General features: G+C 28.1%; 2 protein-coding genes and 1 long non-coding RNA gene across 3 annotated transcripts in view; all 3 read right to left on the reverse strand.

Annotated features, from left to right (window-relative positions):
- The window catches only part of LOC147809933 (voltage-dependent calcium channel subunit alpha-2/delta-3-like), a 27,541-nt gene extending 19,930 nt beyond the window's left edge, over positions 1 to 7,611 (reverse strand). The window contains exons 1-6 of the mRNA XM_087164691.1: positions 7,499 to 7,611; positions 6,264 to 6,347; positions 5,378 to 5,542; positions 2,141 to 2,191; positions 1,937 to 2,017; positions 172 to 246 (exon numbers count right to left, since the gene is read on the reverse strand). Of these exons, the coding sequence (XP_087020817.1) occupies positions 172 to 246; positions 1,937 to 2,017; positions 2,141 to 2,191; positions 5,378 to 5,542; positions 6,264 to 6,347; positions 7,499 to 7,534 (492 nt within the window). The 5' untranslated portion in view covers positions 7,535 to 7,611. The remainder of the gene's footprint in view (positions 1 to 171; positions 247 to 1,936; positions 2,018 to 2,140; positions 2,192 to 5,377; positions 5,543 to 6,263; positions 6,348 to 7,498) is intronic.
- LOC147809934 (uncharacterized) lies at positions 4,807 to 13,502 on the reverse strand. The gene is made up of 4 exons (XM_087164693.1): positions 13,165 to 13,502; positions 9,946 to 10,076; positions 9,098 to 9,161; positions 4,807 to 4,924 (listed from the first exon to the last, which is right to left on the reverse strand). The coding sequence occupies exons 1-3, from the start codon at positions 13,337 to 13,339 to the stop codon at positions 9,147 to 9,149; spliced, it is 321 nt and encodes a 106-aa protein (XP_087020819.1). The 5' UTR covers positions 13,340 to 13,502; the 3' UTR covers positions 4,807 to 4,924; positions 9,098 to 9,146.
- A 521-nt stretch (positions 13,503 to 14,023) lies between these two features.
- Positions 14,024 to 27,937, reverse strand: LOC147809935 (uncharacterized). The gene is made up of 2 exons (XR_015433898.1): positions 27,657 to 27,937; positions 14,024 to 15,201 (listed from the first exon to the last, which is right to left on the reverse strand). It is a non-coding gene; the product is annotated as an uncharacterized LOC147809935 (long non-coding RNA).
- Positions 27,938 to 27,986: the final 49 nt, after the last annotated feature.

The following is a 27,986-nucleotide window of genomic DNA, read 5'->3' on the forward strand; positions in this document are numbered from 1 at the left end:
CAACATTTTCTTTTAAAGTAATAGAAGAAATTATTCAATGAGACAAAAGAAATTACATTAAAATTTAGAAAAAGTTATAGGAAATGAATTTAATTTAAGAAATAAGTGCTGATATTAGTTCAAAACATTTTAATAAACAAGTGATATTAAGTAGCATTGAAAAAAAGTTACCAATGGTCTAAGCTCTGGATGAAAAAGTACATGCTCATTATTTGTAATTGCAAATGAATAAGCATTGACTCCAATCTAAAAAAAAAGAATAAATATTTTTAGGCACATAATACAAACTTTTAACAATACATGAAATACGACACACACTGCAACCGCCATATGAAATTATAAATAACAAGTGTCTAAAAAAATCAACATAAAAATGTTCAACATAGGTTTGAAATTTAGTTCTTGCCCCTACAATTTCTTAAATAAATGTAATAAAAATAATTGCATATGTTACTTTGCGATAGTAAAATTAAGATAAATTTAAATAAAAATCTTAAGATATTAGTAAAACTGTTTTAGTTAATAAGGGGATGTGTGTGTGTTTTTATGGCAAGCAAGTTATTATGTTTTTAAAATTTGAAACTTTATTTAAAGTCAAACAGGAAAATACAGATATTTTTTTTCCTTAAATTTACAGAATAGTTAAAGACATCAAATTTCAAACATGTAGTAGAAGTAGAATGAGTCACACACTCAACATTATCTACCACAAAAATAATTTCAAGCATACAAAGTAGATTAAAAAATTTTTTTGTAGAAGATTCATTCAAAACATTTAATTTTGCTGATAATTGGATTTCTAAGATAGTTTCAACTTCTTTTCAAATGTACAGTTTTGAATAGTAAAAACTGTAAGGTAACTTTATTGACCCTATGACAGTTAGAAATAGAAAGTCACATAATGACTTGTAGTTTGTTCTGCATTGTGAAATCAGAAAATAAACAGTGAAGTGGTGTACAGGACAGAACTTGCAAAGCAAATAGTAAATATTGCAGAAGTGAATAACTTGATAAAGTATATTCTTCCATTAATGCATAAAAATTTCTTAAACACATAGTGAATATTTTAATGCTCTAAAATAAATTCTCTTAAAAAATATGATTCAGAAGATTTGATTGTCAAAAATAATAAACAGCAATTATTAATAACAGCCGTTTTCCATACGCTAATATTTTCCTTAATCTTCTAAGAAAAAAAAAAACCTCACTTAATATCAAGTACTAAAAATTCCACATAAGAAGAAAAATGCAATCTTACTGCCATGATTATCAAAATTAAAAAATAAATAGAAAAAAGTTATATGAACAGAACCAATTCTGCGATTGGTCAAAATTTGCTTCAGCGCATTAAATATTATCACACTGAGTGATCGATATAAAAGACATTCTGAATAAAAAAAATGCAGAGTTCAGAATCAGTTGCATTAGTATCATGGTGATATTGACCTTTTTTTCCCTTCAAAACCTTTTTTTTTCATGCAAAACTAATGCTAGCCTTTAAAACTTGAATCAAGTTTTATCAGAAAATGAGAACCCTATGCACAAATTTTGATTCTTAGTAATTCATTGTAATTTTGATACGAAAAACTGTTTCTATGTGAAAAAATAGCTTCTTGGCTGAAAAATGCTGAATTAAAAAAAAGCATAAATAAAATAAAAACGCAATAAATGAAACTATATAAGGGCAACAATTCAAAGCAATAGTGTTTTTCAGGTTCAATAGCTAAACTTGAAAACTTTTGGTAAAAAAAAATTAGGAAAAAATGAATTATTAAAAATCAGTACATACTTTAAAAACATACTGATTTAAACAATGTTAAAAAATTATTTATATTTAATTTACTATACTGTAAAAAGAAAATCAAGTTTAAAGCTGATTTGATTTTTTTGACATAAATAGTTATACTAATGTATATAGAGTGAATATGAAAGATACCTTATAAGCTCTTGTTAATTTAGTAATTTCCCTGATAGGAACATCAGTACCAGCCACTCCCAATAAACTAGCAGACTTGATCTAAGAGAAAGTTTATTTCAACTCACAGAAAAATAAATAAATAATAAAAAAACTCTTACAAGAATAAAGAAGGGAAATATGCTGCAAGTTTCACAGTTTGCAACGTTAGGCCAGTGTACTTACATTTCGTTTATCAAATACTGGAGTGGCAACTGTAGTCATTAATTGAAGAGGCTGAAAACAGCAACACTTCATTAGAATTATAAACTTATTTACATAAAAATAACCTAGCTTTTTTATTACAGAGATTAATGGCACTACTTTTCGATTTGTTAAATAAAGATTTTTGCAAAAAAACCAACAATTATTAACACCAAAACGCTGATAAAGCAAACATTCATTGAACCACTTGTCTTTTTGCATTCTTGTCTTTAGATGCTTTAAATAATAATTAACTAATTTTATTTTCTAAATAAAATGTATTAAAATGCTATGTGCAGGCTAGGGTTTGAAATTTGTTGCAGGAAAAAAAGAATCAAATTTCGTGGAAGATTCATGGCATGCAAAAATAAATAAATACAATAAAAGACTTAGATAATGCAATAATAATAAAATCAAATCCTTATTAAAGCAGCTGATTATTAACAAAAATTCATGCTGTGATATGCATGGCATGTTAAACAAAAGATTCTTTTTTCATTTGTTTTAGTTTGTTGTTTGATGTTATCTACTTTCGCTTTCTTATACTACTTTATACATTCTATCCAAGGCTATGCATTCTACAAAATGAGAATTAAAATTAAGAAAAAAACTCAGAATGTAAAAAAAGACATTATAAACAAAGAGCCTAGATGACTAAATACATCAAATTGTATGGAATTCATTAAAACAGGTGCTTATTTTCAGATTTTTTTGCAGTAATTTAATAATGATGAGCAAAATACACCATTGCAGTACTTTAGACTAATTGCTACAAACTCAATAGTTACGTACAAAGTTTAAAAAAAGTATAGCGCAAGCTTTAATGATGTTTGGAATTTTAATATATTTAGCATATTATTTTAAGAAATAATAAACATGACATTGATGTTTTTGATTTCAAAAATTAATCATTTTTATAATAATTTTGTAATATTATAATTTCCTGTCTAAGAGCTTTGTCAATCACATTGAAAACTCTTAAAAATAAAATATGACACAGTAGAACCTCAATCCAATGTTCCCCCATGTCTTGTTTGAACAGTTTTATCCCAAATGCTATTCTTATAATGTTAATAATATCAGTTTTTTTTATGAAACAGGCAGATTCCCACATCTGTTTTTCAGAAATTTTACAACACTAAAAAAAATATCAATAAGAAAAAAAAAAGAAGTAATTTCTGATGATACCGATGGAGAAGAAGACAAGGATTTGTTACAGTTTGAGAAAAACTCCTCAATAATCACGCTTGATGTTTATGAATTCATTTCATAAAAATGGTGACATTTGTGGAGTTGTCAGCTTGAAAAATGGTTGCAGAAGCTGAAAAAGTGCAAAGTGAAACTGATGAGAATGAAATGGAACCACTGCCAACATTTGCGAAATGCTTTCAAAATAATGAGAGACTTTCCATAGCCACACGGAAATACAAAAGATGAAGAACAATCTGTCGAAAATGTCAAAAGTTAGTTGTTGTTAGAGGAGTGTTGTTTTCAATCAAATAGTTCCAAATATTTTAAAGAAATATATAAATCAGTTATTCTTCTTTCCTTTGCATCTTAAATATTTTTGCAGCAAGTAAATTTCAATTAAAATTTTAATACTTATTTTAAATTTATTGATTTTCCAGTCTATTATTTCTTTACAACTTTTTATGTGTTTTCAGGTCATTATTTAATATTTCTGTTGACCTGCATTCGCCACTTTCCCGTATCTATACATTGTAATGAATTGTTATACGGGAAACGAGCAATCGAGGTTCTACTGTACACGCTACTAGCAATGTATGAAATTCGGTATTTTACATAATACCTAGAATTGCCCCACAAAGAATGAAATGATTAAACATTATTTTACATAATATTCAGGCATTCTCTGGCATGTACAAGTATTCTATAGAACGCTTTATCTTCAAAGAGATATAGAATGGTTTACCTTTAAAGAGGTATTGCAATGCTTTCTATCAAGTGGTGGAGAGGTGTTAGAGGGTATATATCTATTTTTATCTATCCAAAACTGATGAAATCGATACAAAAATGCTAAATGATTTAAAACTGTATCACGAAGAAATAGTGATATGCAGCAGCTTAAAAAAACTTCACATCTTTATTTTCAATTAGATAAATATAAAACAAAGGTATATATTGAATGCTATTTTTTTGTTGTTGTTATAATTATGTTAAGTTTAAATAAATATCAATGTGAATAGTTATTATAGATAATTTAATTATTTTATCTCAAATCCAATTAATGCCATCAATTATTCCAAACAATTAATGGCCTTAGCCTTCGTTGCTAGTGTACCTTTCCTGTAAATGGGCAACTCTCATTAACAGACAATTTTTTAAGTCTCAAGAGTGTCTGCTTAACGGTTTCCCTGTAATAATAATTTTCATGTTTCATACTTTGCTTCAAAACACTAGGCATCCTACATTATGTAGATGCTTTATATATTTCCAGTAACATACATATAAATAAATCATAACTACATTTTTTAAAGACAGAATCATATTACAGATATATTTCATTTAAAAATTCAGGAAAAATACAAGCCAAATAATGGAACAAAATTTTTAAAAAGGTTTTAAGGGTAAAAATAGAATAATTACACATAGTATAAATTACAATTAGAACATAATAGGGTACACACCTGTTTTTTCTTGAACCTACTATGAGGAATCTAATACATAAATAGCACACGCTGAATGTTTCATGAGATAATGTAAAATTCCAGAATGCAGCATGCAGAGAAATATAACAAATGCACACTGTTAAAGAGTTATCCATTAATATTTCAAGCAATACAAAAGACATCTTCCGTTATAATAATGCAAAAAAGCAACAAAAAAAAGCATCATTCCAAATTTTAGTTTTACACACAATTTTCATTGCTTGTTATAAAAAATCAAAGAAAGTTAAAATAATAAGATTAGTTCAAAACTAATTTTATTTTTCATAATTTTTATTAAAAAACACAATTTCCTTCGCTATAGTTAATTTTTTAAAATTAATTCATCAGTCTAAATGAGATTAAAGGTTTTCTTCAAGACCCTAAAGTGAATCAGTGAATGGTAAGGCAAACTTTGAAATTACAGGGTATGGATTCATGGAATTTGGAGTCATTTGCTTGTTCAGTAATATACTAGAAACAACAAACATCAGGATTTGAATTGGGAATCAAGCAAAACATAGGGTCATTAACTTTAGAACAAAACACAAACCCTAATCTCTTTTGTTTCGTGTTCGGGCTCAGGTGTACTATCAGGATCAGCATAATCTTCATCTTCTTGGGCAGAATGCCACTGCTGAATTCGCATTTGATTTAGTTTGATACGAATTTGTTCAAATTCCCTATCTTTCCATTCTGCTAGGTTGAGGTCAGTTGCCTGAATTTTGTTTAAAAGCAGTAAATATAAGAAATTATACCAAGTACTATTTTTGAAAATTAGATTGGCTCTAATTTTTTCTTAAACTGATGAGAAAAATAGTAATAAGAACTCGAATAAAATTTCATCAAAATTAACAATGAAAAAATAGATTAGTGCATAGTGTAAAATTATTAATCATGAAGCATTATGCATAAAATAATTTAGGTTTAAAAAATGATTTTTAAGATCCTTAAAGCTATAAAAGAAATCCAAAAAACATGCAAGTTTTAAAGTAGTATAGCTGAAGTGGTATAAAAATTGCGGCTAAAATGATATAGCTGAGTTTATTAGCTTATTACTTAAAAACGATGTTCCGAAACATACTCAAATACTATTATTTTAATAAATTTTTATAGCAGAAAAATGTAAAAATATGTCAAACACTTGTGGAAATATTTAACTTATGAACTTTAAATAAAAAAATATTAATTTAATAATAATAATAATAAAAGATAGTGAAGTAAAACTTCTTAAATTATATTTGTATTACAATATATAGAGGACATTCATTATTCATATATTGGATATTCGCAAAATATGAGACATTAAGAAACATTTATTCAATTATTAATTATAGTTCATATTAAATATATTGATAAAAACATCTGTGTTATAGAAACAGACATGTACGTAAAAAATTAAGATTTAAATACTAAAAAGGATTAAATTAACAACTCACCGGCACATCTGCATAGACAGATGTCCATACAAATGGTCGTGTACCAGACAAAACAACAGGCCTGCTCATAACTGGCACATATTTCTGAAACAGTAAGAATAGAAATTCATTAAATTGATACCCGACAAAATTTGTCCCAAAATTTTGGTAAAATATTTTTTAAAAGATTTATACATTTCAAATGTTTATAACAGAAAAAGATACGAGTGACAAAAGAGCTTTCATGAGTCTTTCAAAAATCATTACATGATTTTTAACAAAATTGTAGAATATAATAAAAAAAGAGATTACATTGCAGTCTTAATTTTAAGAAATATTAACCATTAAATTCTTATCAAAAATATTCACCTCATCTCACGCACATTTGTTTTAAATTTTATTCCGGTTTAGAATCTAAGACTATGAATTGGTGCATATGAGAAAATTTTATGTTTTTAGCGAGTTCCAATTAATCACACCCAAATAGGTACTTTTTTTAAGCATTAATGATTCATGTACTATATTGCACAAATACTAAAAATACTTATTTTCTCACATATTTTTCTCATGCATGTAAAACCAGATTTTTCATAAGTAATCCTTAAACAATAAACTGTTATTTGACAAGGGGGAGGGTTAGTCTAAAACATGGTTTCATAATATTTGAATAAGCCCTAATCACCTCCAAAGAAGCTCCTAATCACAAAAAATTAAAAACTTTTATTTTTAATTCAAAAAATAAATCAAATTCCTTCTTAAAGTAATATTGCATCTTTAAAAAACTAATTTAAATAATACAGTTAATATTTTTTTATTAAATTAAAATAAAAGATATTTTCTAACCTAAAATTGTTATGTCAATAGAAGTGAAGAATTTGCGTTATAAAATTACAAATTTTGTGAAAAGGAGGTTTAATACAAAATTGTTACTTTTTATTGAAAAAGTTGTTTACAAACTTTCCTGAATTTTCAATTTTTGCTGGTTTTTGTAACCAGTTTCTATCTCCTGCAGGTTTTAAAAAGCAAATTTATACCCCTTGAGTTTTTCAGGTTTTTTCTGAGGGACATAAACCTTGTCATTCCAATGGTAGAAAACTTTTGTCATAGATTACAATAATGCAAGGTTATTTCCTTTTACAAATATTTTATGCAATACAAATATAGGGCAACCAGTGATACATTTTTTAGTAAAAAAATGACCATTGAACCAAATAATCTAGAGACTAAAAAAGTTTGCATAAAAAATATACACAGACCTGAACTTTATCCCGAACCTCAGAAAGTGTAGCCATGTGTGTATAAAAACCTGGAAAACAGTAAAATATATTAAGGCCCTTGAGAGTGGAAGACTAAAAATCATACACATACATAATGAATAAAATGAAAAACTGAAAAAAAAATGAATTTTTGTTCATAAAATTTGGATCTAAGTTAAATAATCACAAAGCCATGTTTATATTAAAACCAATCCAGAGTAAAAAATGTTTTGCACTAACGCAACTAGACATTTGCATTGATTCTATTATAAATTACAAAATGAAGCCACAGTCAAAATATCATAATAGGCAATGGAAATTTCAACAACATTGATATCTAGACAGGTATTTGAATCACTAAAAGGAAGAGGAATAAAAATCTGACAGCACACAATGTGACAATTAAATTTCTTAAGCTTTCTGAGTCTAGTTTTGAGCATAAAAAAAGGCAGTGTGAGAGGCTGATTCACAAACAAAATTCATATATATACACACATTTATATAAATGCACAAAATATGTTTAATTAACACTATCTTACTTATTTAAAGAACTTTTAAATAGCGAAAAGCAATAAAGAGATCTGCATGAAGGTAAAGAAACTTAATCTTTAAAACAAAGACAGATAACATACGTTAAATGTGAATCAAACTGATATTAAGTCGGTTGCAAACTAAAACTGAAAAATTTAAGTTGGCACTCCCTGTAAGCTACATTTGCATGTGTGTTGCATTTGAGGAATTGCTAATGCATTTGAGGAAAACTTCCTAAATTTTACACATTTTGATCTGCAATCTAAATAGTTATACTTGAAATATTAGGTTTCTTCCAATTATACATATATATATCAGTTTCATAAAAAAAATAGAAAATTGTGGTCGACGAATACCTTATTACAAGCTACAGTTTTGTAAACCTTTTAATTTTTTTTCACGAACTAATACATTTCTCTCATAGTTAATTGCAATAGGGTAATTTCACGATATACAAATATCAGATTTGAGGATTTTAAAACCATACAGCTCAGTTTAGAAAAAAAAGCAGTTTGAGTACTTTTTGTTAAATCAATTCTTAGTATCATTTATATTTACTCCAATCTATAGTATCTTTCATAAGTTTTAAAAAAAAAAAAGTAAAAAAAAAATTTAAAAAAAAAAAAAAAAAACCAGATGTTACGATATGTAAAAACTGTAAAAGCCATGTTTTAATTCTTTTTTTTTTAAAAAAATTACATTTCTAAAGGTTAGTAAATATTAGTAGAACTGCTTGATTTTATTAAACTAGGTTAAAGTTTTATACATCTGAAGACTGCAAAGATATAAAGGATGGTATTGCCCTATATTAATATTCATATATAGTGCTATACTATTATGCTTCATGGAAGGAATGATGACTATGTCCCATCCATGAAGTATAATACTAAAGGTTGAAACATGGGAAATGTAAAATAGCTTATAATGATGCTATGAGAATAATTAAATAAAGTAACACCATTATTAAGTCACATTATTTAATTTTTGTCACCACTTATTAAAATTAAGACCTCTGGCAACCCTGTAAAAATACATATTTAGATTTCTCATCAAAATTTTAAATCTCACCAAGAGCGAGTTCGGCAATCATAAATGTCTGGCTTTTCCCTGCCTTCTTTCACCCAAGTAGTGGCTGTAAAAATGAAGAAAAAATTTTGAAACTGAAGATAGCTTAAAAATAGTAACAATAATTAATTGCCTAACAAAATGGAAAAAATTTATGATTTTTTTAATTTTTTATATTGCAGAGATTGGATCTGAAATAAAGATAAATTGAAACAGTATTACTCAAAAACTAGTTAACTAATATAAAGCACTTATTAATTACATTTGAGTACAATTAATTTAAAATAATTTGTATAAAAGAAACACAAAAAAATTAGATAATTTAAAAAACATGAAGTGACATTATTAGATATAAGTTATCAGAGACTAATATGGTCAATTTTACTAGTTTACTATTTCCATTTTTAAACTAGGAATACATCAATTATAACTATAGTTAAATGCTTCTGCACTTAAAAAAAAGTATCCAACAAAATAATTTGTCATGGTCTTCTGAATTGATGACAGTAGCAGTTTCAGCGTTTATTTAATCAACAATAGCTAATTGCAGCTATTTTTTAATGCAAAATCAATATAATATGATAGTAGTAAAATATTTAGGGACAATTTTAGGGGAAATTTACTTTTTAATCACATATACACACACACATGAAAAAATAATAATTAATACCAATAAGAGAAGGGAATTGTTTTGCTTTACACACAATAGTTATTTTAAGGTCTAAGTTTATTGATAGGTTTTAAATCATATTTTCAGAAACCTAACTGGCTAAAAGTTAACATTACATATTTTTTCCCCCAACAAGAATAAGTCTTATTTATTAAAAAAATGACCATAAATTTTTCCTCACCAGAAAATGTGCATAAAAAACCAGTATTACTCCCAAAATATTGCCAATTAAGGAATGGATCAACAGCAAGATTATTTCGAAATGCAGGAGTGAGATATTCTGACCATTTATGGAGTTGAGAACCTTGGGATCTAAATATGAAAATAGCAATGTAACAAAAATATCCACTAAAAAAATAGTTCTAACTACTATGAATAAAATAGATAAATAAAAAATTCCAAAAGAAGGAGCTTTTGAGAAGCTTTAAAAATAGTTAAAACATTCTTCAAAAATCAAATAAATTGAAAAAGACACAGCTTAAAAAAAAAGAGATGATTTTGTTTAATAAAATAAAAATTACAAACTAATCAAGAAGTAACATTTTATTATGCCTAATATTTATGGCTATTCAAGTCCAACCATTTGAAGATAACTAAGTGAAAGTGGAAATTTGCAGATTATAACAAAAGAAATAATAAAGTATTTTTTTTACATTTACAATTTATTATAGAGTCATAGGACAAAAATGTTTCTTAAGTTAATCAGGTTTTGATAAAAACTTGGTTATAATTTTTTATTCCTTAGGTAGTAAATTAGTAGAAAAAGATTTTGTGAAAATTTAATTAGGGCATAAAGAAAATAAGGCAGAAATATACAGCCTGTTGTACCTAAGAAGACAGATGAAAGTTAAATCATGGTATGAATAAATAATTTTAAAGGAAGTTTAAAAGTTTTTTATTTTTTAATTTATAAATACCAATAAAGTACCACTTTAATTGGAGGTAGAAGTTTTCAAGTAAGGTTAATTATTAATGAATTACGACAAAAGTAATCTCTCTACCACCATTTGAAGATTTTTGAAAGTTAAATTATAGTAGAATACAGGTAGCTTAGTTTAAAAGATTTTAAATTCAAAAGTACCAGTAACATACCATTACAATTGGTAGCAAACTTTTTTGAGTAAGTTCAATTGGTAAATAAATACAATAAGACAACAGTCTTTACTATAACAAGAATAAGCTAATTGAAAGTCAAAAGACGTTTAATTAAAGTAGTGGTTATGTAAAAACTAAGGATGTAATGAATAGTGATTTGGCAGAATACCAAATGTTCGGGCAAAAATATTGGCCAAATACCGAATATTCGGCGCCCAAATAGTAACCTTTTTTTAAAATTATTAATAAATGATAGTTTTTATACATAAATAAGTTTAGTCCTTATTGAAAAATAATCAATATTTAGCCGTAGGGGCCGGGATAGCCTGGTCGGTAGGGCGCTGGGCCCATATCCAAGAGGTCGTGGGTTCGATCCTCGCCGGCCGAAGACTCCCCGTGTAGTAAATGGTGACTGATGCACGTTAAATATGTCGAGTCTCAAAGTCCTCCATGTTCCCACAACAAATCAATACCTCTGGGGGTGCTGATCCAGGAGTTTCCTTGTCTTCTGGATTGGTTCAAAATTACAAGGCTACGGAGTTGAACGTAAGTAGTCGTAAACCCATGAAATTGGGTCGGCTGTTCAACGACGGTTATAAAATAAAATATTTAGCCGTATTATTAGTATGGGGTAAAGGAAAAAAAACTTCAATAAAAATGCTTAAGATAATAAAGATAATTAGATATTAAAATAATTAAAAACATTTAAGGTAAAAAAAAAAACTATCTAACAGCTATTAAAAAAACTAAAATTGCAAAGTTGAAAAAAAAAATAGAAAAAAAACATTGTCTTCATTTTTAAAACAAAATTTTAATGCTAAAAATAATATTTTCCAGAAAAAATTATCTGTAATACATTGAAAGAGAAAAAAACTTTATCAGAAACGTTTTTAAAAAAGCACCAGTATCATAAAAACGCCCATATAAAAAAAGGTTATAGAAAAAAGCAAAACCGAAAAAATAAAATTCGATGATTTCTCAAAGAAAAATCGATGACTTTTTGAAAGAAAATTTTAAAGCTAAGCATCTCAGTTTTCCAATTACCTTATTTTCAAGAAAAAATGAAGTTTAAAAGACTAATAGAAATACTCTTAATTGTCGTGCCATAATAAAAACAAAAATATTTTTGAAAAAGCTAGATAGAAGCCAAAACAAAAATTTTTCTAATTTTTAAATGAAAGATTTAATACTAAAAATCTCAATTCAACTTTTTTACAAAAAAGTGACCATAAAAGAATAACGTTCATTAGAGATGCTCTTTAAAAAATGCTGTAATAATAAAAACGACGATAAAAATGAAAGTTAGCAAAAGAGAAGCAGAAATGTTTTTTCTTCTTAATTCTGAAATATAACTTTAACGTTGAGAATAATAGTTTTCCATGTCATTGGTTATCTGTCTTATTGTACAGGAAAAAAGTGACAATAAAAGAATTAAGTCTATTGGAAATGCACTGTCAAAATGCTCTGCTATAGTTAATACAGAAAAAAAAGACAAAAATGAAAAATTAAGAAAAAGTTCTCAAGTTTTAAGACACAAAATTTTTAAAACACGACAAAACTGATTTGCCTGAATGTAAAAAAAAAAAAAAAAACTGCATTACAAAGCTCATGGTTCAGTATAAAGTAATCTAGTTGCGATTCTTCACATTTCGTTTTTCCATATGTCTTTCAGAACATATACTAACTAATTAACTTAATTTGAACTTACAAATATGCGTAAAAATATCTTTAAATAATGTTTAGTAAAAAATTCGATTTCAGATAATTCTTTATTAAATCTATTCAAATTACCCTTCCTCTTCCAAAAAAAAAAAAAAAAAAAAAAAAAAAAAAAAAAAAAAAAAAAAAACATTTTATTGAAAAATAAATTTCTAGATAATACTTTGCCGAATATTTGGCAAAGTATTCAGCCAACCGAATATTACGCAAAAGGACCGAAATTCTCCCATATCCGTTAATTACATCCTTAGTAAAAACTAAAACCAAAGGAAAATAAAAGCAATGATAGTAAGCTGGAAGAAAGCTTTGTGCCAATGAGGATAGTTTAGCAAAATGACATTCCAGTCACAAAAGTTGTTTGAAAATAAATAGTCTTCCAATGGTGGACAGGCAGTAAAATCTGTTTATATCTAAGAAATAAAAATTATTATTAATGATTTTTACTTCTTTAATGTAAGTTACATGTTTTTTTTTATAATTAGTTACATGTAAAATAAAGTAGAGATGACTACAATATTATGTGTAGGAAAAACAACAACATTTATTTAAAAAACTTCAGTTAAAAAATGCGGAATGTTTATATTACCTTTATCATAAACATTTGTAGGTACATGAACAGAGCTATGTTTAAAATTTACAGGAGCATTAGCAAAATTTCTGTGCGGTTTCATATCTAGATCTCTAATACTCTTTTTGGGCTTTCTTTTAGTTACTACATCATTAGAATCAATTTCATTATTTTCTACTTCAACCTCTTCCATTCGAGCATTATAATATTCATGCTGAAATGACAAAAATTTATTTTATTGTATATGGTTTGTTTTTTATTTAACAAACTTAAGAAAGCATCATTAAACAGAATGTGTGGAAAAACAATATTTGAACCCTTCATAAATGCTGTGTTTAGCTCTTGAATTTGATTTCTTTTTTTCTTCTTAAATTTTATCAAACTAATCACATATGTTAGCAGGAAAATAAAGTAAAAATATCAGGTAAATAAAGTCAAATTAAAAATAAAAAAAATCTTAACTCAAAATTCCCTCTAACACGAAAAAATGAGAGAGTCACTGTAAAAAAACTTAAAAAAAAAAAACTGATTGAAAAATAACTGAGCTCCGAATTTAGAAAAAAATTCTAATAGTGCTTTACGAAGATAACTTTCAAAATAACTGTATAGAAAATAGAAAGGATGAAAAATTATTTTTTTTTCTCGCTTATTAAAGAAGGACCACCATCTTCTATCCCAAAATATGTAGAAGTCAATGGATCCGAAGTTATTAATAAACTCAGCTAGAAGTGACTGTGAAGGTTTTATTTTTTTTTATATATTTTTTGTTTTAAAATTAAGTCCATTAGAGCAAAAAGATAATAGGATTTTAATACCGAAAGAGAGGGATCATTAAATCTGTATCTCATAAAAATTGCTAACGCTTGAACTTTTTTCATTCCTTTTTTTTTAAATTTTTGTTTTAACTCCGGATATTCATAGGATTTTTTTTTAAAGACACTAAGTTCAAACCCATCAAAATTCACTTACAAAATGTGAGTTATGAATCATACAAGGTTGATTGAGCTTACAAAAGCACAATTGCTTTCTGAATTAAAGATTTTTATTGAACGTAGTCTTAATAAATGAATGACATTCAAGACGAAGGAAAATAAAATCATTATTAAAATTCAAATAGTGAAGAATAATGTAATAAAACAGAGTTTAATGGTTTCGCTTATCGATCTAAAAATTTGTGTGAAATCCCGTTAATTCTTATAGCCTGAAAAAAAGCGATATAAAAATTGGCTATTTTAACATTATTGTACAAACAAGGTGCTCGGTAACCACCACTCTTAATATATAGTTTTTGAATCATTGTCAAAAATGAAGTAATAAAAACCTTCAGGTTTTCAAAGTAATGTTTCTAATGCCAAGAAAACTGTTTACTTACTTTAGGTTTATTTTGCAAACGAAATTATTAAACCTTAAATTAAGTCAGCGAAAGCATTATTGACAGTGATCAGTGAGCGGATGGGTGACCTCTTTGATCAACCTGCGAAGGTACCGAGTGTGCGTAGTATCGATCCTTTATGCGCTGATCATCTGGCTATAGGCAAGTTCATCGGATCATCCCTCAGCTGAGGATTAAAATTGTGATGGCAAGTCTTCGGATTATCCTCAGGGATGCTTCTGAGACCGTCGCCAAAGGTCCACTGGTGCAACTCTAATGCGACGCAAATAAAGTACTACTACTATGTGCTAAATTATGACTTAGTACTCAACAACGGAGGATCGTCATACTCGCGCTATTATCAAACATTTGAAGAAATTTTATTTATCAGATACAAAGATACTGAGGAGTGGGAAAGGAGAGAGTTCAGGAAAAATTGTGTCAGAGATAAAAAATTAGAACAATTTAGAAACTTGTTATATTTTTCGTAAATTTTATAAGCAATCAATAAAATTTCAAATACCAAATTTAAAACTGTAATTGAATAAATTATTCAAGAATAAAAGTTTCGTATTAAACATGCAATAATGTTTTCACTTACATTAGTAATTTTTTGTAGACATGTTGCTTGTATACTGCCACCTACTATGGACTTTCCAAACCTCAAAGCCCAGTTGTTCACTCTGAAAAATCAATAAAAGCATTCATTATTTTTTTTTAAATACACACTTATTTATATATTTATTTATAATTTTTGGAGCTTTATTATTATTGTTAGGAACACAAACTTCAGTCATCTCGAAAGTCATATTAACATCTGTCCATATTAACCTTAATCCTAAGTCCTATATTAAGCCCATATTATTCAGTCCATATTAACATCTATGAAGAATGTTTTATTCCCGTTTTTCAAAAAAATGACGACTGGATTACCATCTGTGGAATTTCGAAGATTATTTAAAGTTTTGACAAGTCAACAAAATGGAAAAGCGGTCCTCCCCGAAAATTATTACGCATCGAAAATGGGCCAAGCTGTGGAAAAATAGTTCCAGTCGACGCTTATTATTCCTTTTTACTTAGAATCAGCTTTCATTGACGTAAACAATTTAGCTTTACATATGTTTCTTTTCAATCGTTTTGTTGCTAAAATATTTCATATATATTCTTTTTCACACAAATATTACAAAGATTCTACCCCATTTTAAAAATTGAAAGTTGAAATTAGATTAATTAAGTATTTTATATTTCTTCCAACCATTTATGAATGTTTGGAAAAGTGCTTAAAACTAGAAAATAGTAATTTTTAATGGTAATAAAAAATTTCAATATGCGAATTCATTAGTAAGTATAGTAAGCTTAGAGTTATATTCTTAGTAAATACAGGGTGTTCCGTTATGTCTGCCCTTAATATACATTTTCAGTAGTTTTATAAGAAAATATTTAAAAAAATGTACATTAGATGGGAGGCATAAATTAATACTGTAAGTGAAGAAAACAAAAACAAGAACGCTTTCAAACTCTGACCAATCATTATTGAGCCAGGAAAGATCACAGGCATGTTCAAAACAATCAAAAGCCTGATTATTTGTTTAGTGAGACTTGAAGGCATTCACTTTTCTCGAAAAACCGTCTTTAAACTTCATCATCAAATAAACTGATTTGAGATGATTTTAATCCCTTCTTTGCTTTTGTTGACGACACATGCGATTGGTCAGTGATTAAAAATGTTTTTGATTTTTCTCTCTTAAATATTATTTTGTGATCTTTTTATGAAATGCACTATTTTTTTACTTGATATTTTTAAAAGGATTTAAAAAATACACATTACGGGTGCTCATAGCGGAACACCATGTATTGACAATGTTAAAGGTGTAAGATTAAACTGTTGAATATAAAATATTCGAGTTGATAATGATGTTGATGTTATATGTTTGTGTTCGTTAATTGATGTCCTCTTTTTAATCACCAAAGAACACAAAAAAACTGTTCTTGCAAGATTTATTATACGTAATAAAATTCGTTTAGTGAAGGAACGTTTATGATTTATTCATGTGCAATATCCATAATGGTTTTCGTGTAGTTATGCTTAAATTTCTATAAATCATGTTTAAGTTGAATGACACTATGTAATTTAATTTAGAAAATCAAAACGATGTTCTAAAATAAGTCTAAAAAAATAAATAAATAAGAAGTCACTAAAGTACATTTGAGGTCGAGAGACCCATGTTTATCGAAAGAGACCTAAAAGGATTTTTCCAAGCATGACCACTTTTCAAATTCCAGTTTAAGGGAATAGCCTGTTTTACTTCTCACGATAAACATTTTGTGAAAGTCTTGTAATAGGTAAATAATTTGCAAAACATAGATTTAACTTAATAAGAGTTAAGGCACAAATTCAGTAAATTTCATTAAAAAAAAATGCCAATTTGTTAAAAAAGTTAACATTTATCGGTTTTGTTAAAATTACATTCGTTTTTCCATCAGGCATTTCGCTCTTAAGAGGACACCAATCTGAGGGAGAAATTTTTCATTGCAAATTCTCTTTCATCTCCATTACAAGTTTAAAATTTAAAAGAAAAAAAAAGGGAGTTCAAGCAAACTTAGAGTAAGCCATGAAACGTCAATTGTTGATAAAAGAAAAAAAAATTAAAAATATCAAAAAGCAAACAAATTATTGGATCTTCTCATAATTTCATTTCATTTTGATAATTCAAAAACTTCTTTTCAGTATTAGAAACTTAATGGTTTGCTCTAGGTTTGACTAAACTCACTTTTTCTATATGCTTTTCTAAATTTTGAATTAGTTCTATGCTTTTTCTAAATTTTAAATTAGTTATAGAGATGAAAGAAAACTTGTGACGAAACGTTTCGTTCGTGGTAAGGAGAACTCTGAAGATTGTCAAAAAGAATTATTGTCTCTCAGATTATGATGAATATTCAATAGTAAAGGTTTGTTGTTTTAACGCGGATAAGGTTTCGAAAACAGCGAAATTCAATTTTAATTTTTCGAATAATTTAATTTACTATAAAAGGTGATAGATAAAAAATATGAAATGCGGATGTTGGCCAATTTTACTCGAATGCATTTATTTGTTTATTTTTTTTTAAAAAAAGAATTAATCGTTTAAAAAAACTGACCTGCTTCCTACCATAGCTTTTCAGATTAAAACTGCATTAAAATGCGTGGGTAAAACAATTCTCACTAATCAAAAGAAAATATCTATTATTTGGCTATTAATCAAAAATCGTGTCAAGGTGTAAAATGATATTCAAATTAAAATGTTTCAGAGAAGGAAAAAAAAATAACGGATAATTTTGAGCGCCAATATATTATGATTAAAAAAAAAGAGGATTAGAAGATAAAATTATAATTTAAGCGTTAATAGGCTAGTAGGTATGAAATGCCTATTAATGGGAAGGCATTTATAAGTTACTGTTACATTAACTGTTCTAAATTATATCAGTAGCAGGATTAACCACAAAATATTGCGATAAATTTGGATTCACAATATAATTCGGAATCGCAACGGATAATTATGAACGCCAACATTTATGTTTAAAAAATAAAGGGGATTACAAAATTAAATTCTAATTTGAGTGTTAAACAATATTAATAGGCTAGTAGGTATGAAATGCCTATTAATGGGAAGGCATTTATAAGTTACTGTTACATTAACTGTTCTAAATTATATCAGTAGCAGGATTAACCACAAAATATTGCGATAAATTTGGATTCACAATATAATTCGGAATCGCAACGGATAATTATGAACGCCAACATTTATGTTTAAAAAATAAAGGGGATTACAAAATTAAATTCTAATTTGAGTGTTAAACAATATGAATAGGTTAGGAAATATGAAATGCCTATTAATGACAAGACATTTATAAGTTACTGTTATATTGACTATTCTAAATTGTTTCAGTAACAGGACTAACTGCAAAACACTACCATAAATTCGGTTTCACAATATCCTTTGGATTCGCAACGGATAATTTTAAACGCCAACATATTATGGATAAAAAAATTAAAGGGATTAGAAGATTAAATTTTAATTTAAGAGTTAAGCAATATTAATAGGTTAGGAAATATGAAATGCCTATTAATGGCGAGGCATTTATAAGTTACTGTTATATTGAGTATTCTAAATTATTTCAGTAGCAGGATTAACTGCAATACATCGATAAATTCGGATTCCCAATATCCTTTTAGAATAGGGGTGCACAACCTTTTTGAGTGAAGGGCCACTTGCACAGCAGGTTGGCTAACGAAGGGCCGCACATGTATTTAGACATGTTAATGACAAATGTAGTAATGTTTATTTAAACATTAGCGTTCCATTTCTTTTATCAATAAACTTAGCAATATCAATAACTTAGTAGTGTTCCATTATTAGAATTCATTCAAAAATAAAAAAACTTGTTATTTTTATCATACGAACTGTAGATTTATCAAAATAAATAAACATTGAAGAAAAGAAATGTTTTTTTTTAATTATATCATGCAATACGAAAATTCATTTTAGAATTAAATTCTAATAAATAAAAATAAAAAAAACTGTAATGCCCACAGAATGAAAGTAGGAAAAAGTCTAGTCATATTTAAGTATTATAAATTCAAATTAAATATTTCAATTGAAAAAAATTTACAGGTTTTAAACAAAAGCCTAAAATAAAAACAAAACTGTGATAGTTCAAAATAAAATTCAATGCTTATTTTGTAATGTACTTTATTATTTTATTTTATTAATTATTAGATTTTTTTATATCGTAAACATTTTCCTTTTTTTCATCGAAAAAGATCATTTAAGCAACAAAAAATTGAAATCTAAACTACAAACAGTGAGCAGTTTAAAAATTCACGTTTTCCGCCATTTTATGAATATCTCTCTAGTTGAAATAACATTGCATTTAAATTAGGGAGGGATGTAACGAGTATTTGGCCATTCTGTGAAAAATTCAGTAGGTTGAATGATCAGTCAAATATTCGGCAGAATATATTTGAGAAATGTATTTTTCTAAGTTTTTCTTATTTTTGAATTTTCATAGATATTACTTTTTTTAAAAAAAAAATTATAATCAGACAAGTCAATTTTGTCATTTTTTCGATACTTTGAGAATTGAGAGGGATTTTTTTCCATTTTTTGCTGCTTTTATTATAACCCAGCATTTTAACAGAACGTCTCATACTATTAATTTATTATCATTCTTTCCCTGTACTGTAATATAAATAACCAGTAACATAGAAAAGTGTGATTTTCAGTCTTAAAGTTTTGTTTCAGGAACTAAGAAAAATTCGTTTTTTCTGTTTTTCTTTTTTTAGGCATTTTTATTATGACTCAGCATTTTTTTAGTAGCAGTAAAATATTTTGCTATTTGGCCCCAAGTGTACGGCGTTAAGTCGATTTTTTCTTCTTTTTTTTTTGGCGAATATTTGGTCTTTGACCAAATCACAATTCCTTACCACATTCAACCAAATCATATTCGTTGCGGAAATAAAAACGAAGGAAAAATAACTAGGATTTACGATAAAACTGTACCGAAATACCGTATCAAAAAGTGATTATTTAATTGCGCGATTAACAATCACGTGTCGTAATAACATCAAAATAACGGGATCGTCAAAATCATGTGGAAAAGTATAGAAATAATTGGGGATATATAATATATTTATGCTGAACTCAGCACGAAATAAAGCGTGTCAAATGCATGATTTAAAATTTGCATGTCCTAATCAGGGATGAGAGTAGTCAAAAAGTGAAAAAGAGGAAATCCAAAAAAGTGCGATTTTTAAACTTGTAAATCATGTGATTAAAAATCCCGATGGTTAATTTTAAAATTATATGAATGCATGTATGCATCACATGCATGATTTTAAATTGAGAGAATAAATCATGATGCGTAATATTTAGATCACGTAAATACGAATCACGATGCATAATTTTTAAATTGCGCGAATATGAATCCCTATGTCTAATTTTTAAAGCACGCACCAATACGAAAATCGATGTTTGATATTACAACCGCAAAAACGAATCACGACATTGGATTTTAAGCTCGCGTGAATACGAATCGCTACATAAGCTTTTAAAAGCGCTTAAATACAAATCGCGATATTGGATTTTTCAATCTCGTAAATAAGAACCGCGATGTACGATATTTAAATCGCCTGAATAAGAATCGCAACGTTCAACTTTTAAATCAGATAAATACGAAAATAGATGTTTGATAATAAAATCGCGATTTTAAAAATGCTTAAATACGAAACGCGATATTGGATTTTTAAATCTCGCAAATAAGAATCGTAATGTACGATATTTAAATAGCGTAAATAAGGATCACAATGCGCAACTTTTAAATCAAGTAAATAAGAAAATAGATGATTGATATTAAAATCGCGGGAATAAGAATCGAGATATTTGCGGAGTTTGGACTAGGGATTTCTAAAAGGCTTGTTTGTATTGTTTTTGTTTAGACATAATAAATAAAAATTTACAAAATTAATTGAATGAGCAAATAAATATTCTCACCGCAAATCCACCTCATTTCCCCCCCCCCCGTTTGCTTTCGCGCCAAAAACAGGAAGCAGCAACGTCTGAATTACGAAAATACGAACTATCAGCAGACGGATAAAAAGAAGGAAAATCTTATTTCCTGTGCGTAAAATCGGAGAAAATAGCTAAAATAAGTAAAAGGTGGAAGGGTTAGCAGCTAGGACGTAGTTTGAATTTTCTGTTTATGACTGAATTTTCACAGAAAAAGTGGGATATTTATTTTTAAAAAAAAACGTAACTTTTAGAGAATCGGAGTTTTTGATAAAAGGGCAGAAATTCGAGAGACAAAAGCGAAGATCTTCCAGAAAGTGGAAAAATCTCATCCCTGATTATAAAGGTCAACCAGTTTTATCCCAAGGAAATGATTTTTAGGGAAACTTCAGAGGGAGGAATGAGGACTTCAATACTTTCGCTCCGTGGAAAATTAAATTCCTCAAAATATTTTAACTTGCACAAAAAAAAAAAAATTCCGCGGAAATTAGCGAAAAAATGGAAAAATCTGAAAAAAAAAGCGGAAATCCGCGAATCCGCGGAAGAATCACATCACTGCGTAATAGAATAATTGGAATTTTTTAAAATACGTGGGAACGCGTAGCAATAACTGCCGAAAAAAATTTTTGAAAAAAAAAAAAAAAAAAAAAGAAAGAATTGCAAAAAAAAAAAAAGATAAAAAATCACTTAGATTTAAGATGAAATATTCACAAATAAAGTGCACGAAAAGCGATTATTTAAATTTGCGACTTGAAACTCGCGTCGTAATAAAAATTCTGGATTTTCGAAATCACGTAGAAAAGCGGAAATAACTGTTTAAAAAAAAATCATTTACATTTACTCTAAAATCGGCTTAAAGAAAGCGCGCTAAACGTACATTTAATAAAGAATCTGTTAAACTTGATTGTGTCAAAACGTGATGACTTAAAAGTGCGATTAAAAATTGCCATTTTTAATTTTTTTTTTATTGTGTTTCGAAGCTCTCGCGGGCCGCATTTGGCCCGCGGGCCGCAGGTTGTGCACCCCTATTTTAGAACAATCAAAAGTATTATTTTTATTTTATTATTATTTTTTTTTGCAGTGATACAGTCTCAATAAAGATATAAAGTAATCAAGGCAGAACTGTAAAGAAAACTAAGTTCTTTGCCACTTTAGCTAATGAAAAGTTGCAGTAATAACAGCCTGCCGTTCTGATTTTCTAGCAGAAAACCTCACAAGACAAAATGGCGGGAAAAAATGTCAAATGCAGCTGACTTCTAAAATGATTAGTAGCCATTCGCCCCTCTATAACGTAGCCCTGAAGAGCTTTTCTTGAAAATCACTCAACCCAAAAACTGTTTCGGAACCCGCATTTTCACATTACTCTTTTTGAGGAAAAAAAAAAGATTTTTTTTGTTGCTGTGTCTGTTTTTGCTTGATGATATTTCATTCGGTTTCTTTGATTCTAAGAAGAAAAACGAATGCTACGAATCTGAAGATACACGAAAAATATCGAGTTCACGTTAGATATTGTTTTCTTTATGTATTTTTTTCTTCATGTATTTTTTTCTTTTCGTCTTTTTAAGTTCTGAAATTGGAGTTTTATCAATGCACATACATTTATATATTTCCAAAAAAAAAAAATTAATTATCAGTATAATTGTTTCGAAAAATATGAAAAAGTTGTGTGTGTGACAAAATTACTAAGAAAACAGGGACAACAATTTAAAAAAAATGAAGGAATAATTAAAATTTAAAATAAAGGCAGAAAACACAACAACAAAGAGATATAATCTTGTTGTCAGCTCATACGATTATATTCGCGAAAAAGTGCTTTCTAATATTGTATTAATACAGCCATAGCAAAATTTATCAAAACAATAGTGTGAGAAGCACCAAAAAAAAAAAAAAAAAATAAACCGATTTGAAAAAAAAAAAAAAAAAAAAAATCAAGCAAAAAACACAAAATAAAACAAGTTCAACAAAATGCAAAATAAAACGCAAATAATTAATTAATTGTAATGTTATTACTGATATTTTTCAAAAATGATTTTAAAACATTTTCGTAACTAAATTGCCTGATTACAAAATATTAAATTAAAGCATAAATAGCGGGAATTGGGATATTTATGTCAAATAGTTTGCATCTAACCGTCGAACTTTTCAACCTCTGAAATTTAAATTTTTGTGGCTATGTTTAAATGTTTTTTTTTTTAACCCATTGACGACTCTGTACTTAAAAAGCCGTATTTTAACCTGCAGTTTTCTCCACGTAGCAAAACCGGTTTTTCCATGCAGTTTCATAGGGGAATAGGGAGAAGCATTCTTCCAATTTTGCCCATTTGCTAAGCCGTCAGTGGGTTAAAAGGTATTCATTTTCATTAAAGGCAAAATGTCCGAAGGCAAAATTTCTGGGGTTCGAAGCGAATTGTTTCCAAATCGATACGTACGTCTACTTTTTTTCTTCTTCTTTTTTTTTTAAAAAAATTTAAAATTTACGAATGAAGAATCACTTCGAGGAAAATCGTAATGTCATAATACGAATGTCTGTGAATTGAATTCAATGGGATTTTTTGAAAAAATTTACTTTGTTGCCTGAAAAAAGAAGTAAATAATCAAGCTCAAAATAAAATTTTATGATTCAATAGCGAATACTTACATTGTACTACCTAAATACCAACTAAATTATTCGTTATAAGATTTAAGTGAACCTACAAAAATTGCTGGTATTAAGTTTTCTGAGAAGTTTGTGCCAGAAAATTTCATTCTCCTATGGTATTATCATTAACACCAGCGGGTGACCGAGCTCCGCTCGGAGAAAACAGGTATCGAATCTAACTCGAAGATTTAAATTTTCAATTGTGATTTATCAAAACAATACATGCCATAAGAAAATTTGTGAAACCATTGGTGAAAAGATAACCGGTTAAAGTGCACCATTGTAAACTATCTAAACAAAGTTTGGAAAGGGAACTATTCTATACAAAGGTACAGTTTGAAAAGTCATAGGAAATAAAATGTAATTGATAACAAAAAATTATTCAATTAAAGACACTGTTCACAACGAATTCGTAAATTTGCTTCCGTTCATCCGCTTCTTGAAAATTCTTGTCCAGGAAAAGGCGTCGATGAGAGAGGTATTGTCGAGCATAAAAGACGATGTAAACTTCGCAGGAAGACGCGTCATCTTGGTGGTTGTAAGCGTTGCGAGGTTTCACGATGCATCCTTTCAGCTTTTCATTCGTAACAACGGTATTCAAAACGTGTCGCAGTATTTTTCTCAAAACAGCATCGATGGGCAGCGGGTTGTCGACTGGATAACAGACTAATAGTTGACGTTCTCCATAGCTTGCTTCGTAAATTCCTAGCATCCAGTGCTCGCCTCCATCCATTTGAGCTCTCTTGTGAATGGGAATGAGTAGCACGTCGAATCCTTGTTGTTAGATAGTTGGAAGCCTTGTTCTGGTCGCTGATATCGTTGAGAAGAGCCATTCCTTCATAAGCGCCATCCGCTGTTGTAACGTAGAAGCGTGCGACAAATTCAGGGTGAAGTACGGCAACTTTGACTGTCGGGTAAGCTTGTTCGGCGTAATGGAGAAGCATTCTGACAATGACGGTATCTTCTAGTTGTCCATTTGCGGGTAGAATTGAGTTGATCGCTTGTCGTTCCAAAATTCCGGCTCCTTCAAGAATTTCATGTAGAGGTGCGTTCTGCATATTGAAAATGTAGCTTGAAATCTGATGAATGTTGAAATGTCGGACTTTGTTGACGGTGATTTTAACACAAAAGTTAAACTTTTCTCCACTTTGATAAATGTAAACTAATGCGAACCTTACAATTAAATTATTAATTCCTTCGTATATTATTGGTTTAAAATGTCGAAAATTAATATTTCAATTGTAAGGTTCGCATTAGCATACATTTATAAGAGTGGAGAAAAGTATCTATAGCCATTATGGCGAACTAATAAAGTTTGAAAACATCCTATCTGTAACTCCGAACTGCTCGACCGTAGCGCTTCAAAACCGGCACCAATCGATTCCTCGTGGCCAAAAACCCCAGACCCCCAAGTTTACCGGAGTTTATTAATTCTGGGGCGATTTTCGACTTGGCAACCATTCCTCATATTATAGTATAAGATATTTAAAAAACCCACTCGTGGTACAAACTAAAAGATGTGATAGAAAATCAGGTATTTTAAAAATGCCATTAAGAGTGAATGATCAGCTTTAATAACGCAAAATTACGCAGTAAACATTAAAAAAAAATATTTTCAAACTTGAAAACTAAAGGGAAAATCTTTATTTTTCAGAAATAAAAATGCTCAGCATCCTGTGGTAACACATATGACAAGTTTTCTGCAACTATTATCTATTGCAGCATCTCCACCGTAACCGAGGCCGTTTTTGTAAAATGCCTTTACTTCATAAGCATATTGCGCTCCTTTCCACTGCTCCATTATAACTTAAAATGCTTTAAAGTTTTCTGAAATAGGAAGCGCAGTGGTTTGAGCTCCAAAAATTCTGGCCAAAACTACGAATCATTAATGTTAAGTCATTAAAAGAATGAAGAAAAATATAAAATAATTCGATAACACAATATTCTAATTAATGTACTATCAATACAAAATGGTTAATAGTTTTCTGTTGCTGTTTCTAATGCCACTTGCCACACGGTCAAGCCTGCTTGGTGAAACCGAGCAAATTTAAGGCAGAGTTCAGTTCATTGAACATGTTCAAAGAATTTGACTTATGAGCAAGTATCTACAATAATTTTTAAGACAAAGATTTTTTTTTTTTTTTTTTTTGAAAAAAGAAAGAGAATTGTGAATGAGATGTACTAACCAAGGGATTTCTAAACTTTTCCAAACAAATTATCTGCTGTATAATTTTAATTAGATTCTTGTGTGCAAGATTGAAAAATACAAACATAGTTAATACAACTCATTTTCAGAATTCATTCTTCTCTAATTTGAATTAATATGAGGTATTCATTAAAATTTATAAATATAAGATAAAATATAAATAAAGCGAAATTACAAGACTCACTTGAAGTTATTGTGAATTCCCTTAGTGTGATGGGTGAAACTTGCTGCTCATAGCAGTTCTTCAAACCTCAAAATAAACAAGATTTTGTTTTCCCCCCCGATTTTTTTAATTCTCGAACGAGAAGAATAGCAAATGCTGAAAACCCAGTTTTGCATAGAACACTCATAGCTTTTCTTTTACTTAGGGGAGGATACTTAGATAATATATTACATTATTTAAAACTCTTTCAACTCTACCTTGAAACTTTTTTCTAAATTAGCAACAAACTACTAGTAAAGCAATAAGTTAGTTTATTTAAAGTCACCACTCTTCCATGGAGCTCCATGCACTCTTCTAACCTCACGCGGTGTACAGTTTGAGAATAATTTATATAAAACATTTATAAAAAAATATTTATTATTGGTCAAAATATCAAACACATGTTAATGGATAATTTATTATGCTTAATCATTTCATCTCATCATTCAATAATAAATAACAAATTAATTATAATTCCTGCTACACTATTTCAGAGAAAAAGCTTTTAAGATTACTGACTAGAAGTAAAATATATTTTTAGAGATTACTTATTTTCAGATAATAATACTTTATACTACTTTATCATTTATACTTCATCGGTTTTATCTCAATTATTACTGAGGTTAGAAAGAGCAAAGCAGAAATTAGAATTATCAAAGATCAGTTTTGTCTAGTAAGCTCAATCCTTAAATAAAAAGATTTTAAATTTTAATTTTTTCTCTTCATCTCAATAGTAATTGATCCCAGTTTGAAAATGTTATTTGTTCTATATCTATATATACATATATATTTTAAATTTAAATGAAACAATTTTACACAAAGTAATTTTTATTATAAAATACTGTTTATGAATTGCCATTGGTCTTTTCCCTCAAATATAATTAATAAATCAAAATTCTCTTAGATGATGGTTTTGAGATAATTTTAATTATTATTCTCGTTTTTTAGCTTTAATAGCAATTGGTTGTAATTAGAAAATTTTTCTTTTTGTTTTATATTTTTTCTTTTAACATTTATTTGAATTATCTTACATGAATTTGATTTTATACATATAAAAAAATGGTTTATTAACAGATTAAGGTAGGTACCATTGATATTTTTTATTCAAACAAAAGTATTAGATCAAAATTCTTACATGCCTGAAGTACCTTGATCCAGAATACATATATTTTTAATTGTTATAAAAAAATTTTAAAAGTGATAATTGCCTAAAAAATTACCACAAAATAAACAAATTAAAAGAAAAATTAACATTGACAAAATTTAATGATAAAAAGTACGAATTTTGGCAGTCAAAGAGATTTTTTTTATAGTAACTTCTTCACTGATTTGTACCTGAGATTCTTTTATGCCTGAATTAGATTGATAGAAAAATCTTTTTCTTCAGAAATTGATTTATAAAAAAAAAAATTATAATGACAATCGTCTTGAAAAAATTATCATAAAACTACCAAATAAAAAAAAAAAAAAATTAAAATTATTAATTTCTAAAGTCAAATTTATTATTATTATTTTTTTTTGTAGAAACTTTTATCACTAATTTGTACCTGAGATTCTCCCATGCTTTCTGCTTCCTCCAGATCTATTTCATCCTCTTTGTAAGTAGAAGATTCAGACCAAGCAGACAGCCAAAAATCAGTGCCTATTTTCATGGCTTGGGTAGCTATACTGAGAAATATCACAAACAATGCCAAAGGTAGAGTACATGCATTCATATACATAAGATAAACTTTTTTTGAAATTCTGCCTCTCTCTCTTTCTTCGTCTTTAATGAGTTTTCCATCGGGTAACTGCACTTGCTCCAAAGAGTTAACATTGGTAATTTTATCCACTTTAAAAAAATTATAAAATTCTATTATCAATAAATAATTTCAACA

The sequence above is a fragment of the Parasteatoda tepidariorum genome, chromosome 5, assembly GCF_982258835.1.
Source record: "Parasteatoda tepidariorum strain Cologne lab strain chromosome 5, Ptep-v5.0, whole genome shotgun sequence".
Classification (NCBI taxonomy): Eukaryota; Metazoa; Arthropoda; class Arachnida; order Araneae; family Theridiidae; genus Parasteatoda; species Parasteatoda tepidariorum.

Coding starts and splice junctions, on each gene's coding strand:
- LOC147809934 (XM_087164693.1), bottom strand. CDS start 13,339: ATGGAAGAGGTTGAAGTAGAAAATAATGAAATTGATTCTAATGATGTA. Junction 10,077..13,164: donor TACAAATGTTTATGATAAAG/GTAATATAAACA, acceptor TTTCATATTTAG/ATCCCAAGGTTCTCAACTCC.